The sequence below is a fragment of the Zophobas morio genome, unplaced genomic scaffold, assembly GCF_036711695.1.
Source record: "Zophobas morio isolate AGI-343-1 ecotype UQ-CSIRO unplaced genomic scaffold, CSIRO_AGI_Zmor_V1 ptg000011l, whole genome shotgun sequence".
In the NCBI taxonomy this organism is placed as follows: Eukaryota; Metazoa; Arthropoda; class Insecta; order Coleoptera; family Tenebrionidae; genus Zophobas; species Zophobas morio.
In genome coordinates this window covers 3,703,646-3,720,892 of record NW_026972116.1, presented here as the reverse complement: position 1 = coordinate 3,720,892, position 17,247 = coordinate 3,703,646, and the positions used below count along the sequence as shown (strand labels likewise).

The 17,247-nt window shown below is 36.4% G+C and overlaps 1 protein-coding gene across 1 annotated transcript; it reads right to left on the bottom strand.

Annotated features, from left to right (window-relative positions):
- Positions 1-11,528: 11,528 nt before the first annotated feature.
- Positions 11,529-16,673, bottom strand: LOC135127182 (uncharacterized). The gene is made up of 4 exons (XM_064053561.1): positions 16,424-16,673; positions 15,653-16,366; positions 12,394-15,498; positions 11,529-12,289 (listed from the first exon to the last, which is right to left on the bottom strand). The coding sequence occupies exons 1-4, from the start codon at positions 16,671-16,673 to the stop codon at positions 11,529-11,531; spliced, it is 4,830 nt and encodes a 1,609-aa protein (XP_063909631.1).
- Between the last annotated feature and the right edge of the window lie 574 nt (positions 16,674-17,247).

Genomic DNA, 17,247 nt, shown 5'->3' with positions numbered 1-17,247 from the left:
TGAGCATCTACTATGTTTTATTTATATCAATCATTGTCAAAAAATTGATCGAACGTTGTTTCAACAGAACTTCCTTCGCACCAAAATTATAATGAAACATATTCAGCATTTTCGACTTGAGTCTTTTCTTCATACAATTTTGTGATGACCTAATCAACATTTACGATCAACACGTATACCATCTTGGATTGGTGCAGTGTAATACTAAAAATATCTGTATTGTATCCTCAAAATTATCTGCGAAAATCGAGTGAGCCATTCCATCAATTATTTGGGGGGAATAAATAAATATTCTTAACTATTTACCATGCTTACAATAACTTTAAAACGTCTGCAAGATCTCAAAGTATTCATTTCTGCAACTCTTGAGTTATTCACTAAAATAAATTGACTGATCCAAATATTTTTTTGTGTCACTGAAAAAGCAAATCCAAAAAATATGAATGCAATGATAAATTACGAAAATATACTGATGATATTTTGCACATTTTAGATAGGATTTATTCGGCAAAATCTTGAGATGACGTCATCAAGTTTTTGGGCTTGATAAACAGATATATTTTGATTAAAAACCTACCATGTCAAACAGTAACTTCAAAACGTCTGCAATATTTCAAAATTCAGTTTTGCAATTCTTGATTCAATCAATAAAATAAATTGACTCAGTGATTAATTTTCTTGAGACACCCCCTGTAAACAAAACTAAAAAATATGAATGGAATGATAAATCACAAGTATAGTCTCATCCTATTTTCGACATTTGAGATAGGATTTATTCGGCAAAATTTTGGGCTGACGTCATCAATTTTTTGGAGGGGATAAGTAAATATATTTTGAAAAAAAAAATATTATGCTTATCATATGTTTAAAACATCTGCAAGATTTCAAAGCATTCGGTTTTGCAGATTCAAAATTAAATTGTAGGTGAAACGAAGTTCACGGGGTCAGCTAGTCTTTAAAAATAAAGGTAATAGTTATTTCGGTACAGAGGGCGTAGTAAGTTCTGACCACTATAGTAGTCAGCAAAGCCTCTCGCAAAACTATTTCTTGGGAAAGCAATGAAATTTTACCCAAGGTTTGTATACTATTTTATTCAGAATCGTTTTAAGTAGCTCTCAAATAAAATAAAAATATCCTAACTTAAAACATTGATCCCTGTAACATAAGTAACTCGAAAAAAGTTTAAAAATGCAAAAATTGACATTTTTAACTTGACAAGCATTACCATTTTTTGAGTTTTAGGCTATGGTTTTGGTTTGAACCTATGAAATGAAATAAATAATCGTCACGGGAATAATACATAGCTCCTATTATACCGAGCAATTTGTGAATAAAATAGTTTTTATGTTTTAAGGGTCCTACAGAAGAAAGAAAATTTTTAAGTAGAATTCTTTATAAATAGAGGGCTTCATAACTCACGAAATGTGAACAGTTGGGCAAATATAATTGTAAGTATGGCATCATTTATTAAATATTATTAGTAAAATACCGTTGAAATGGTAAGAATATTATATTTTTCAGTGAACATTTCGAGCAACGTAATTTCGGAATAATGTAGAACATAATTATAACTTATTTATATAAAGGAAGAAATACTATCTAAATAATATAACTGCAGGTAGACAATATAAATTATTGGCTTTCGTTGTATAAGATCATGGTGTAAAGACATTAATTTTGCTTGAGAGTTTGATTTATCCATCTCTTCCACATGTGCACTGTATCTTTCCTGCTTTGTTGGCTATACGCATTCACTGTCTTTGAATACAAATTAAAGAGAATAAAATAGCGTGTCATGTCATCCAGGGTTAGCTGACGATGAAGTAACACTCCCTGTTAGCATTTTACTAGTCGTTACAGTAAATTTCCCTTGACAGTGTCCGGTCCTGTGTGTGGGGATTGCAGAATCGTTGAACAGCGGACATTCAGCCGGCACATCGTTAGACCATGGGGGATGGTATCAAAGTCTGATAGCAAATTGAACCAATTCGTATTACGGCAGACACCATTAAAATAATAGCTGACATTTTAGGGTTTAATGGGCATGAGTTTTTTTGTGTGGAATTTTACCAATAAAAATGTTTGAATTGTATTGCTGCTTAAAATGGGTCTAAGTTCGTTTGTACTTAATGTTTTGAAGCGTGATATGATTAAAGATGTGCGTTACATGAATTTTAACGACTGCATTAATAGAGTATAAACTGAATGAATTTGAAATATTAGTTTTATCGAACCAAACATAAATATTATAAGCATAAATACAATATTTGTTTTTAATATTGGTGCTTATTTTAAAGTGCACTACACACCGACGTGATAAATTTTAAAATAAAATTAATGTTAACGGAATGAAACAGATTTACCCGCAATATAGCAAAAAAATTTTAATAATTGTTTGCTTCCTTGTGGTAGCTTGGGATTATATTAAGGTTACCTAATGAATGTCTAATCCATATTTTCTTAATGTTTAATAACCCACAAAATATATCTACATATTTATTTCTCTGCACGTGAAGAATTTTATATAAAATACCCAGTAGGAAGGTTTGTGTCACATTTCTCTTGTAGATCTTACAAGATAATGGTTGTCTGGTAAAAGAACTAACATTATTTATTGTATAAATGCGTTTTAAAACTTGTTTCACAAAGGTATTACCATAGCAGAAGGCCTTTAGTCACACGCCGTTATATCTGGTGGTAAGGAGAAAATAATGACGTTTCCTTGTTTGTTTGAATTTCTATAGGTTAACTTTAATTTTTTGTCTTGTGTTTTTCGTCATCTTAATTCGACTTGTGAATGTCGCGCTGAATGTTTGTGCTTAGGTAGCTCTATTTCAAATAGTGTAAATTGGGTAGATGTGATAAACTGATAAATATCTTAACAACCATAGTGGTTTGGAAAAATTGTTAACTTCGGAATTGGCTTTGAAAAAACTTTCTGCTCTTTTGTTCAGTAAATTGAAAACACAATGGGACCAACCATTCAAAATATTGAAAGTAAAGGTGGAACAACTTGGGACCGAACTGAATGAAGCGCAAAGCAAGATTGTGACTCTAAACCAAGGAAATCGATCGGCAAATCTAATATTTTACGGGATTCCAGCTGGACAAAATAACGAACCTAAAAAATTAGACCTGCCTTTATGTAAAAAGACATCCTGTTTACACAAAGGTTGCGATCTAAATGACTTTGAGCATGGAAACCAGGCCTGTATTGTATCGTTCAGCATACGAATCCTACAGAATACAATATTTGCAAATAAGAGTAATTTAGTAAATTGTTATAGTGACGACAATTTTCTTATCTCTAAATAACTTCTCTTTAGTGGAAGATCTGGTTTCGGAGAGGTATAGCTCTTATTTAGAGGCGACAAAAATTTAGGGTAAAAGATCTGGACTAGTAACGGACGAAGTCTATGTAAACATCAGAAATAAATTCTCATCTATACGGATGCTGACGACTTACTAAAATCTGTCTGCCTGAAGCATGAGCTAACCCACAAGAAGAGACGAGCTTGAGACAAAAAATATGGTTTAACAGTATAAACAGTTCTTGTGCCTGAAGCAGAGGTATTGGTTAATTTATATTTACATTTATACGAACATTTATTTTTAGAGGTTTTCCTGTACTTTAATATTTTATATTATATATAATTGCTAGCAAAATACGTTTGGTTCAGTTATTTTTTTTCGTTTCTTTTTTGTTTCCTGTATACACAGAAAACCGACAAAAACTAGAAATTATTATGTGTCATAAAATCCCCAATAGTCTTAAAACTGCGCATTTGGACATACGATAATTACACTAGTTTACAAATTTAAACTTTTTTTCGTATCCAAAAATAAAAAAAATATTTTTTACTTCTAAATTACTTACTGATAACAAATCCAAAAACAGATTATCCTTATCACGTCAGGTTTTTTCATAAATCAAAAATAATGAACTTTGCTCTTACCTTCACGTTAGTGTCAAACTGATTCATGTTAATACACCATTGTCACATAAAAAATGTCTTCGAGATCGTGCAAAGTAAGTGCAAATCAGTTTTGTTACGTTTATGTAAAATTATAGTACCTAAAGCAAGACCTGTTCAAATATGCTTAAAAAGAAGGTATCAAGGATTTTGGGACGAAAATGTGTTACTGTTGGTCCATTATAAGGGAAACTGTCAGTACTGTAAATAAAAGCAAAGCTACTGTTTATAATTTTTAATTTTCAGTCATAATGTTTATAATATATACTGGGTGTTGCTTTTATTTGATACAACCCCTGTAACTTCTTTATTCTTAAAGATAAACCTGTATTTCTTTGAGCAAATTTGTATCATTTTAAAAGATGTTTGTGAGGCCAACCTCACATTTTTATTATCACTTCCCGTAGAAAAATCAAAAGCAACCAATTATTCTAAAATCAATACTTGAAAAATTTTAAATAAAACATTGATGACAATCTAGTAGCTTGAAAAATTGACACTCATGTTATTTATTTACGTAAATGCTCTTTTAAAATGATACAAATTTGCTCAAAGAACTATATGTTCATATATATTTAAAAATAAAAACGTTACAAGAGTTGTATAAAAGAAAAGAAATACGGGGTATGTTTATATAAATATCTCAAAAACCTGACGTGATAGATTTTTTCTGCTTTCAGATTTGAATTTCCCGAGTCCAAATCCTTTAGATTCAGCTATTTTTGTCTTTGGATATAAAACCTTGTAAACTAGTGTTATTTATCTAACATTAACAGATTTTTTTCAACTTTGTTAACTCTAAACATTTTAATATAATTGCATTAACATTGTTTTTATAACATAGGTTTAGATGCTCATAATTTGTACCATAAGGGTAGCGTTTTAGTAGATGAGGAAGGGTACGTTTTGTTGCTAACAATAGGTAATGTCACCTATTATTGGTGTATTGTTGACTTTAGAGCCGCCTTAAGTGATTAAATGGAACATAAGTGGCTTAAATGTCAAATTAGCAAGACCCATATGCTTGTAGAGGTGATTTGTGGACCAAAAAGTAATATGTTAAAACTATTACTATTCTTCAAAATGTTCGTTTCTTCTCGTCGTGGCCTTGGAAGATTTCATTGTTGATATGGTCAATATTTTTGACACATTAGCAGAGCGTACGACTCTCTATGGTAAGTCATAAATTATTGACGAACCTACTATACGCTACTGTAACTAACCATTCTTCTAGAAAAATTACAAAAGTAGACAGCATATTTCACAAAACGTTTGTCATTTGAAAAATTGTATTAATTTTTTTACATCTTAAACAACTTAATTTTGTACTTAATGGCAATAAGGAATGCTCAATCTAATTCTCTCAATTACAAATCTTTTTGTTAACGACCCGGACCATCCGACTCTGATACTAATAATAAAATTTCACAAAGCTTCAAATAGAAACCTTTAGATATATTATTAATAATTTTGGTAATGTTTTTTAAAATATTTTGTTTGATGGCACCTGATCACTTAAAAATTTTCGATTAATCAGTTTCACGAAGAAAAATTTAATAAATGAGTAGTACACAGTATATTGCCGAAAATGTTGGCAAACATCTTTAAATTCATGTTTTCCACATAAATAATTTCCAAAGCTTTCGATCGCATGACAATTTCCTATCACAAGCTTTTTAATTTCGGTTTAAGTGCTTTATATTATACTCTGTCTGCATTAAAGAAATTATTTTATGGATTGTTGGAGTTCGGCAAGACTCCGCTTTTGGGCAGCTAATCTTCAGTATATATAGTCGTATTTATTAGTGGTACACTCAGATATTTGCAATATTCTGTTCGACTATAAGCGGACGATGTAAAACTGTATCGTCGTACCTCTTGAATAATTAGGAATATTACCTATTATTTCTTATTATTTAAATAGTTATTAGTATCTTGAAGTTCAGCTCAATTCACGGAACTTATATTCAATTTTAAATTGTCGTTCTCTGATTAAATAAAGTCGTTTATGTCCGCGGATATTAAAACTCCTGGCGTTATTATTATAGAAATAGCTTCGCAATTCAAAAATAAAGTCTTACTCAAAATGCTTTAATACTCTCGTGTATGAAGTAAACCGGAATATGAGCTGTCATCGTTTGGTTTCCTAAGTACAAAATCTATATAACGAGTGATCGAAAAGTTTTCAGATTACCCTTTATAAGACATCGGAAACGTACAATGTTTTTTCAAATTTCTGCATTTTAAGATATATCCATCTAGAAGGTATCTATAGGAAATACCTGGAGGATAGCTGTTGATCAGATAATCATGGTTATGAACCTTAGGAAGACCCTCATTACAATATGTTAAAATATAGAGTGTGTTCTATTTAAAAAACTAAGTTGTGTGCTATAGCTCAAAAGCAAACACTCTGTATAGTAAAAAATAATCTTTAATTCAAAGAGCTGCACAACTTTAGTCTGTGACTTTTTTCTGTCTCTAATAGTGAGATATCGAGGATCGCGTCCTGAGTAAATTGCTTGTATACAATGTTGTATATTTTTTATCCAAAAGTATTTAAGCTGAAAATTAAACCTTAAAAATTAGCCGTCTTGCATCCATAGCACCGATATTGGTACTAAGTATTTTTTGTAGTTTCCTTAATGGTAATTACAGTGGATGCGATGATCGAAACTGAATTTTGTTGGCTGTTTGCACAGGTTCTCAAGCTACCTCACTTGATGCAATTACTTGAGCAACCAATATTTTAAGCGATGTATAATTAATGCGACTCGAGAAGAGTAGTTTTTATCTATTATCTTTAGTGTCCTCGCCGTGTGAGAGAAAATCCCTACGGTGCAAGTAAATTTTAACGAAAAAATTGTTGGGCATTATTTATTTAGTGAAGTTCAGGCGCTTCTATATAATACATTAGTCCCAGGTGCGTTTTTTAAACTTAAACAAGAATGAATAGTTTTTGCCGTTTTGAAATCTTGAGTTCTTCCGCTGCCACACTGTGCCCCGCATCTCTCGGCGTCCCATTTTTCCGAGACCCCTAATTCAATTTAATGCAAATTGTTGAATATTATTAGGTGGCAGTGTTTTGTAAACCGAGCGATTGTAAATGTGCAGATATGATAAAAAAGTGTTTTCAAGTTCTTGATTAAATTTTTTGCCCCAAAACTGTGTGAAACTTCATGACGATACCGAGTCAAAGAAAATTGAATTGGTGCTATACGAAAAAGCTCACTCTTCGGCCATCTTTTAACGGATCAGAAAAACATTTTACGACGTGAGGAAAATGACCTTTGTGACGGGTTTCGACCAAAGACAACATTTAAAATTCGAACGGAACAAAGTTCGGATCTCTTGAAACAATCGGAAAGTGTGACTGTAATAAACCAGTGAACATCCCAGAGAGAAACGCCCTTAATCTGGGAAACTCCTCTGCTTAACCGCTCGCCAACGTGGGATGTTCGTAATGGCTTTTTCGCCAAATCTAAAACGTACTTACATTTTAATAATGGATTGGCTTACGGCAAATCAATAGCAAGTATGTCGTTATTACTCGTTGCCAATATCGGCGTCAATCTGCCAGTGTTGATGGAGATCCTGACAAATGTGTGAACAGGGGAGAAGAAACCAGTTTGAGTTTGAATGAATATTTGTTAAAATTGGCGGGATTATAAAAATAATTTGTTATGTAAAGATTTCGACTTTGTGTTGTGTCCCTCCTTTTTGTTGTTTTAGTGGAAGCCTGAAAAAATTAGAAACTGAAAACTAGAAAGAAGTTAGAAAAATTTGCATACACCTCCAAATTATTGTTAAAAAATTAATACTACTAATATATATATATATATATATATATATAGCGTATTGTCAAGAATTTATAAAAAAATACTAACTTGAATAATTAACTTCAGAAGTATAAAACTTTCGTAAGTTAAGTAAGTTTCGACAGCTGAAGTAATAAAAATATGGGTGACAAACTTTCGTACATAGAAAAGAATAAGAAGTTTTGCCTTATAGAAAAAGATATCTAATGTCTAATCTAGCCAGTCAATCCAAAAAAACATAATTTCTAATCCTCTTTATAACGAAGGATTCTGTCTTTGTCTAATCCATTTATACAGTAACCTAATTTTCATATGTACACATTGTATGCTGAGCACGAAATAATTATTTATACTGCAGCCAGTATGTAACTAGTATGATTTTCCGTGTTTACCAGCGATTATTTACACTTGCTCTAGTAGTACGTCATTTACTGCAATTACATGCAGCACCCCACAACATCAAAATGTGAGTAAAGTTTATCGTTAAAATAAAAAGCATAAAATTTCAAGATTATACGATTAGAATATTATTTCTAGAGGTTGCTATTAACAACATTGTTGAGTTAACGACGCCTATAATTTAACAACCGTCAATCACAGTATTATGCAAATGAGTGCACAGCGCGTCGAAATATCAAGTTAATTTATCTTTCGTAAAACTAGAAAACGCTATTTATGTGAACGTCACTTACCCTAAAAAGAAAATGAGTATGTGAGCTGACTTTAATTTAATTCAATAAACTTCGACTGTTAGATTTAAATTTAAACGCCAAGTTTCTACTTTATTGGATGTATTCTGCAAAGTTCTGCAAGAGAATTCTGTTGTGCTGTTTCGGTTAAACGAATTTATTGTGTTGAAATTGAGAAAGTGGGTTGAAAATTTAGACAGTTTTAGAAAGCATTTCTCCGCATGTGACATAGTCGTTACTATTTTCTTGAGAATGCACATACAGTTATTTTCATGTTTTCTCACATATCTTATAATCGCGCTTCAAAGGAATTAATAATTGTTTAACTACATTCACCGCCCTGTTAAAAAGCTTCAACATTAAAAAAGAGAGTAGCAAATATAGGTTTGCTTGTCTATATACCAAGAAAATCTTCTGCGAATACAAACACTAGTACACTTCCTGAAATCCGCGAACATAACTGCCATGATTGGAGGCCACACTGTGAGTACATTTTATTACGAAGATGAAATTCCCAGAAACGTAACACACACCATCATGTTAAGTGCCAATAAATGCAGTTTAAACATGAACAGAGCTTTAGTTTTAATATGTTGTCCATATCCTGATAGAAATCGTCGATTTTACGCACTTTCAGCTCTTTGCGCAATTATGCAAAATCAAATGCAAATTGCCCGTTTTGGTATTTGCATAGTACGGTTGAGTTAAAGGAACCACCCCGCTAGATTGTTTTAAATAAAACGATTTGTTTATCCTTCATCGATTGCTTTATACAAAAAGGAAATATGGTTACATGGTTGAAAGGAAAACAGTTTCAAACGTTTTTGTTTGATTTGCTTCCGAAAACTTGTGTACGCATTTATTGAGCGGAAGCTAAAAAGTGAAAGTTGTTGTCTTTTTAACTTAATAGTTCACGCCTCATTTTAATAAAGACCTAAAGCGTTAAAGCAATTGGGTTATAGACGTTAATGTTGCCGTAAATTTTATATTAACTATTTTTAGGGTAGATAACCGAGCGCGACGAGATAAATGCCGGTGGTTGTTCGCGTCCCTTGTGATAGGGTAGGGGAAACACGCACAATTTAAACTTCTAAAAGAAATATTATCCTAGGTTTCCGTCTGGAAAAATGGGCTATAAAACTATTTCCTTTATAACAAATTTTTGGGAACGAAAGCTGATAAAGAGACATTAACTTGAATTAAAGGAATCATTGACTTGTAGAGAAAGGGAAGAAAAATCATATTTACTGAGGGATTTATAGTATATAAAAACGAAGAAGAGTTGTCCCATACATAAATAATTATAGTTTATCATTATAAGCAATTACGATGCGATAACGTGAATATCTAGGTCTAGGTATTATTACAAGACTTACTACCTTTCCGAAAACTTGACAATTTTAAGGGAGAAGTTGTAGAAAAACTTAAAAAAGATTAAAAATACTACAAAAGTGAAAAATGAAGATATATAGTCTGGAATAAAATTCATAGCAAATTAAATAATGTTGGAACAGGTCAGTTATGTTAGATGCTGGGCTATTTTCTAGAAATAACATGGAAATTTATGTCTGTGTTACAAAATCATAAATATTGTTCTACAAGAAAATTCTATTTTATATGATATTTAAAAAATATGTATAACCTTTTTATTCATAATTCGTCATTTTGTAAAACATGAAAAGATAATACAAAAAAATATCTAAGGGTTTTTGATAACCTAAACATTCCACCAAAATTGAGACATGCCCACAAAATTCAAAAACCGCTGAAAAAGTAATCAACACCAAGAATTACAGAAAATACATCATCAAAGATCCGAACATAAGAAACGACTGCTGTCGCCTCTGCAAAGCAAAACCTGAAACGATCCAGCACATAATCTCTTCCTGCAGCATCCTAGCACAAACTGACTACAAAGCTAGACACGACAACGCCGCCAAAATCATTCACAAAGAATTAGCAACACTTATGAACTTAATCGAAGATACGACACCTTATAACACTTACATTCCATCTCCGTTCCTTGAAAATAACAAATACAAATTATACTGGGATCGCACAATACTTACAGACTCAAACATTACAGCTAACAGACCAGACATCATACTTATCAAAAAACACACGAACGAAGCCATTCTCATTGACATTGCTATTCCTAACACAAACAATATTATTCAAAGATACCACACCAAGATTTCAAAATATCTACAATTATCGATAGAAATGAAATCCATGTTGAATCTTAAAAAAAATTCAATTCTACCCCTAGTTATCACCAATGTAGGTGTAGTTCCAAATAGCTTAGTTGAGAATTTAAAGTCTTTGCATTTGAATGATTCAATAATTGTCAAAATTCAAAAAGCTGTTTTGTTAGGAACATGTCATATTGTTTGTAAGTTTCTCGAACAGTCTGATCATGTCAGTCAGATTAGATTAGCACCAGTAGGTCAGAGTAGTGTAGGTCACTTTCCAAGTGATACGCGGATAAATGGTCGGTAGTTACGCTAGACTTTTGGGGATGGGGTGAGATTAGAGAATAATAGCAGACTAATTTGTTTGCTGTAATTTTAGAATCTCGAAAGTTGTTTTGTTAATCTAATCAATGCATATCATTACTTGGTCTTAGTACCCGTAATGATAGAAGTCTTGTCTGAATGCCGGTTATTTCCGGGTCAGTGGTGGGTCTTAATATTAATTATCATTAGAAAAATATTTATGTGCACGCGGGGTGCCGTGAATTAACTTTGCGCGAAGGACCGAGAATAACTGAGAAGTACCACTAACCTGGAGTATCCTGCTGTAGGTGACAGGGGCCCCTGGTTCTTGGTAGCCTGATTTTGAGAAGCACAACGAGGAACACGCGAGAGCAAAACCCGTTCACTCATGCACCTTGTACGTTCAGTAGCGTACTACTTCCGCTCACTCGCGCGTGCGCCGGAATGGAGCAATTATGTTCGAACATAACCGCCCACCAAATTTTAACAAAATTTAACGAAAAATTAAACGAAAATTAAAGAGAGTTCCTTATGTACATTATGAGAGTTCACTCAATTCTCCATTGAGAATTGGGTTGGGAGAATCACGAGCTTGTTTACCGGACGCGTATATAAACCGGTCGCGGTTTTCACTGTGGCCACACGGACGACTCCATCGGTTCCAGGATGTACCTCTTGTACGCGTCCTAACGGCCATGAAAGGGGGGTAGTTTCTGCGCCATACAATGCGACAATGGCGCCGGGTTGAATGTTTGGTTGATCCTTATTCCACTTCTGACGTTGGAGTTGAGTATGGAGATACTCCGTAGACCACCTCTTCCAGAACCGCTGATACAGCTGGGAGAGTAGTTGCCACCGACAGGTCCAATTCAAGTTGTCCTCCAAGGGAGCTTCAGGAGGTTGCAATAACGGTCTGCCGACTAAGAAATGTCCAGGGCTTAGGTAATCTACAGCGTCTTCTGGGTTAGAGGTGACGGCACATAAGGGACGGCTGTTCAATACAGCCTCAATCTTACAAAATAGCGTGCTGTACTCTTCGAAAGTTAAGAGAGAGGTGCCGATTGATCGATACAAGAGACTCTTTGCGGATTTGATCGCAGCCTCCCATAGGCCGCCAAAATTGGGAGCGGCTGGAGGGTTAAAATGCCATTTTATCTCCAAAGAAGTTAAGGAACTCGTTATCTCAGAGGAGTGCGAACGTAGAAACTGACTCACCTCCCTCAGGTGGCGAGCGGCGCCGATAAAGTTACGTCCGCAATCAGAGTATATGTCAGAGGGTAGACCACGGCGTGCGGTGAATCTGTTGAGCGAGGCTAAAAGGCTTTCGTGGAGAGTTCCGAGACCATTTCTAAATGGACCGCTTTCGTAGACATACATATGAATAAACAGAGATACCCTTTGTATGTGTGGGCCTTACGTCGACGACTTTCCCTGACGGTGAAGGGTCCGGCAAAGTCAATGCCAACAGAGGAAAACGGTTTGCTAGGTTGAACTCGAGCTGGTGGTAGATCAGCCATGAAGGGAAATACAGGTTTCGATTTAAACTTAAAACAGCGAATGCAGCGAAAAATGCGCTGCCGTAGGAGGGATCGAATCGATATTATCCAGAACTTCTGCTGTATAAGCGTCTGCACGCTTCTAGGTCCAGCGTGGCAAGCGTACAGATGATAGTAGTCGCAAATTAAAGCCGAGAGATGAGCTTTCTGAGGTAAAAGCAGAGGGTGTTTCGCATCTAGGGGAAGGGCGGAGTGTCGTAGCCGTCCGCCCACCCTAACTATACCCATTGCATCCAAGAATGGGAACAGCTTCCTTAATGGAGTTGTGGTGTGACCTTTGGAACGCAACTCTTCTATAAGCAGAGGAAAATGGTTTTGCTGTGTGAGACGCACAAGCGATAAGGTCGAGTATCGCATCTCTTCGCTTGAGAGTGGACCCTTCATCTCGGGACATCTTATTCGGAGTAGCCATCGGCGAATAAATGCGAAAGCGCGTTGTAGTCTACTAAATGAAGAAAATCGTGACACAACTTCATACAGAGGATTTTCTGGGTCGGCTTGGATGCGCAAAACTATAGGATCGTTTTTACGCTCAGGGAGCTCAACGGGGGCGACATAATTATCGCCTCTTACGGGCCACTTGGACGGCGGATTCTGCATAAAATCTGGTCCATTCCACCAGGAATGACAATCCATGATCTCTTCGGGAAATAATCCTCGAGACGCAAAGTCGGCTGAATTTTGATTCGACACTGTGTGTGCCCATTGGTGAAGAGATGTATGCTCTAATGTGCGAACTACACGATTGGCCACGTAGGTTTTGAGAAGATGAGGAGAGGTGTGGAGCCATGCAAGGACAATCTGAGAATCGGTATAGAGATGAACATTTTCAAATCTTACGGCTTTAAGAGATTTAATCACATCACGAAGTAGTCTAGATAATAACAACGCTCCACAGAGTTCCAATCGAGGAATAGTCAATGTCTTGAGGGGTGCCACTTTGTTCTTGGCCTTCAAAAGATAATTGCTACAAGTGCTACTGGAATCATACGCATGTAAATAGATGCAAGCGGAGTATCCTTTAGAGGAAGCGTCCGAGAATCCCACCAAGAGCAAACGTGGCAAACTTTGGAGAATGTATCGAGGAATTTTAAATGCGCGTAGACACCGCATTTGAGAAGAAAACCTTCCCCAAGCCTCCGATAGGGAAGGCGGCAAGATATCATCATAGCCCACTTTAGAGATCCATATCTGTTGCAGAAAATGCTTAGCCCAAAATACAATTGGAGATAACCACCCCATGGGATCAAAGATTCGAGCGATATAAGAAAGAACAGTGCGCTTGGTAACTTGAGAATCAAATTCTTGTACATAATAGGTGAAAGTATCAGACCGAGGATCCCACCGTAATCCAAGAATCTTAATAGAAGGATCGTCACTTGAGAAATTCAACGGAGATTCACGATGCTGTTCTGGAACATGATCTAGAGCAATTGGATCATTACTAGCCCATTTTCTCAGCTGGAAACCGCCACGATTGAGTAGGTTTGCGAGTTGTAACTGTAGCGACTTCGCTTCCTCAACTGTAGAGGCACCATGCGCAATATCGTCCACATAGGTGCTTTCTGTGATAGCTTGTACTGCCAATGGGAACTCATGCCCTTCGTCCTCGACGAGCTGGAGAAGGACACGTTGAGCAAGATATGCTGATGGTGCTAAGCCATATGTCACTGTTTTTAACTCATACTCCTGCACATTAGAAGCGGGATCTGGCCTCCAGAATATGTGCTGGAGATAACGTTGCTTTGGATTCAACCAAATCTGTCTATACATCTGTTGAATATCCGCTGTGACTGCTATAGCATGAAGGCGAAAATTCATGAGAATGTGGCTCAAATCCTTTTGTAGCTTAGGACCGGGCAGAAGTTGCTGATTAAGCGTTGTCCCGTTTGAGTCAGAGGAGGATCCGTTAAACACAACTCGCACTTTGGTAGTTGAACTAGTTTCCTTTTGAACACAATGATGAGGCATTACGTACATGGAAGGTTGTGCGGCTAGTTGCATATGTCCGAGATCGCGGTATTCTTGGAGAAAAGTAATATAAGCAGCGTTGAGTTGGGGACGCCGAGACATTCGAGCTTCCATTTTGAGATAAGTGTTCAGAGTTGTCTCTCGGTTGCTGAGAAGCGGCGAGCGCTGCTCACGGACTGGCATTGATACCACATATCTGCCTGAGCGATCGCGATAATGCGTGTCCTTGAAATGAGCTTGACAAAAGTCATCTTCAGGATTGGAGACTGAAAGGTTATCAGCGAGAGTCTCAGTTTCCCAAAACTTACGAACGGTATCATCAAGAGAATCGTTGCATGTGAGAAGAGAACACAAGGGGGAATTTGTTGAAGATGAAATCGAGCCTATAATTATCCATCCAAAGATTGTGTCAATGGCAGAGGGTTGTCCTTGAATAACATTAGGCTGCGTATTACATAAAATGTGAGGATATAGATCTGCTCCAATTAAGAATTCAACTCGAGCAGCTTGATGGAAGTTTTCATCAGCTAACGTTAGATGACTGAACTGATCCTTAATGTGAGGAGGTAACGTCTGACTAGGAAATTTATTAGGAATATCCGAAAGTACAACAGCGTGAACGTTTACGACATCAGCACGAGTTCTAGAGCGTAGAGTGGTACGAATGAGACCTTGAGTTCGGACAGGAAAACTGGCGATGCCAGTAACTTCAATGGGAGATCTGCTTCTTTTTAATCCCAAATGTTGCGCCGTTGATGAAGTAATCACTGATACTTGAGAGCCGGGATCAACCACAGCTCTTATCTTGTGATAATCTCCATTACAGTCTTGGATCTGGGCTGTCACAGTCGCTAGTAAAACAGTGTTGCGCTCCGCTGAGGTCTTGCACGAAAACACAACGGGAGATTTTCTTTCCTCTACAGAGGGAGAAGTAGGTACTAGTTTCGGAGGTATCCGCCTTGGACTCCTGGTGTAACACGGAGTGATGCTTGTTGCTGTGACAAATACGACAAGTTTTACGAGATTGACATTCATTTCGATTATGAGCACCCAAACAGTTGAAACATCGTCTCAATCTCTTCAACGTATCATATTTCTGTTCATTTGTTTTCTGGAGAAATTCGCTGCATGCCGGAAAGGGATGTGAACCTTTGCAGAGCGCGCACGGGACAGAGCACGTAGAGGAGGCATCGGATTTGGCATTTGTCATGAGTGAAGCACGGAATGACTTAACTGATAGAGATTTACATTTCGGTGATTTTGTGTCCTGAGAGAGAAGTTCGTACGTTCGATTCTGATCCGTTATGAAATCAATTAACGCCTGATAGCTGGGAACGGAATTTGAACTTTGCCTATTCTCAAAAGCTTTTCTAGATACAGGATCCAAATTTGCAAACGATAATTGAAACAGCAAAAAATCACCAAGGTCTTGAAGATTCAAAGCCTTAAGAGCATTAATGGAATTCGAATGAATATTCAAAAAATGTCTCAAACTGCTAGAACTTGGGGATGATAAAGGAGTAAAACCTAGAATTTGATTGACGTAGTGAGTCGCCAACCGTCTTTTATTCTGGTAGCGAAGTTGCAATGCCTCATACGCCAGTGCGTAATTTTCGGGGGTTAAATGAAAATTGGCAATGACTGTTAATGCGTCATCTCGCAGATAAGAGCGCAAATACTGGAATTTTTCAGCTTCTGATAACGCATCGTTTTTGTGGACAACCGAATCGAACAGTGAGAAAAACGCCGACCATTCTTCGATGCGACCGGTGAACGTAGGGATATTTATTCTGGGCAAATGCTGGTTGCTGTTGGCGACCGAATTACTGCTGATTTGCTGCGGAGGTTGTGTCTTCACCAGGTCTAAATAACGACCACGTGTGTTAAATACTAAATCATCGAAAGCTGTTTGCACCTTACAGACTTCGAGAGCATGGCGATTATCCAATAAATCTGCATTTAGCTGAATAATTGCATTCTGAGTCTTATCCATTTCTATCTCAATAACCTCTAGTTTTTCGTACCGAGGCTTGAACTGAAGAGCTGTATCAACGGTGGTTCTCTTCACGGAGTCATAACAGTTTTGAACTTGAGCAAATAACTTTTCCCGTGTAGATTTCAGTACGGTGAGCTTCTTAATTTGAGATTGCAACACTTCTTCGTTAGTCATTGCGGCGATACGCGATAAAGCGTCGACCGAGAAACCGATAAATGTGAGGTTATGATCCGGCTCCGATTAGGACCAATGTGCACGCGGGGTGCCGTGAATTAACTTTGCGCGAAGGACCGAGAATAACTCAGAAGTACCACTAACCTGGAGTATCCTGCTGTAGGTGACAGGGGCCCCTGGTTCTTGGTAGCCTGATTTTGAGAAGCACAACGAGGAACACGCGAGAGCAAAACCCGTTCACTCATGCACCTTGTACGTTCAGTAGCGTACTACTTCCGCTCACTCGCGCGTGCGCCGGAATGGAGCAATTATGTTCGAACAATTTACTTTCGTTACAAACTCAATCTGTACATTACATATCAGAAATTATTAATTACGATAACTGAAGAAGTATGTTAAGATTGACAAGATTCAATTTTGTTCAAAAATCTCGAGAATACTACATCGGTAATCTGTTGTATTTATTAATATTTATTAATAATAATTATTACAGAAAAGAAAATATTCAACGAGTTATGGCGCGCGCCGCTTGTAGTCGTTTTACTCCCGTCCATGAAATGTCAATTTTTCGTAG

Excerpts from the sequence above, each read along its gene's own strand:
- LOC135127182 (XM_064053561.1), bottom strand. The coding sequence starts at position 16,673 with ATGACTAACGAAGAAGTGTTGCAATCTCAAATTAAGAAGCTCACCGTA. Across the intron at positions 16,367-16,423 it reads TCGCCATGCTCTCGAAGTCT|ACCTGGTGAAGACACAACCT; the intron begins GTAAGGTGCAAA and ends GTCGTTATTTAG. Across the intron at positions 12,290-12,393 it reads CGTCAGGGAAAGTCGTCGAC|CCTCGCTCAACAGATTCACC; the intron begins GTAAGGCCCACA and ends AAAGCCTTTTAG.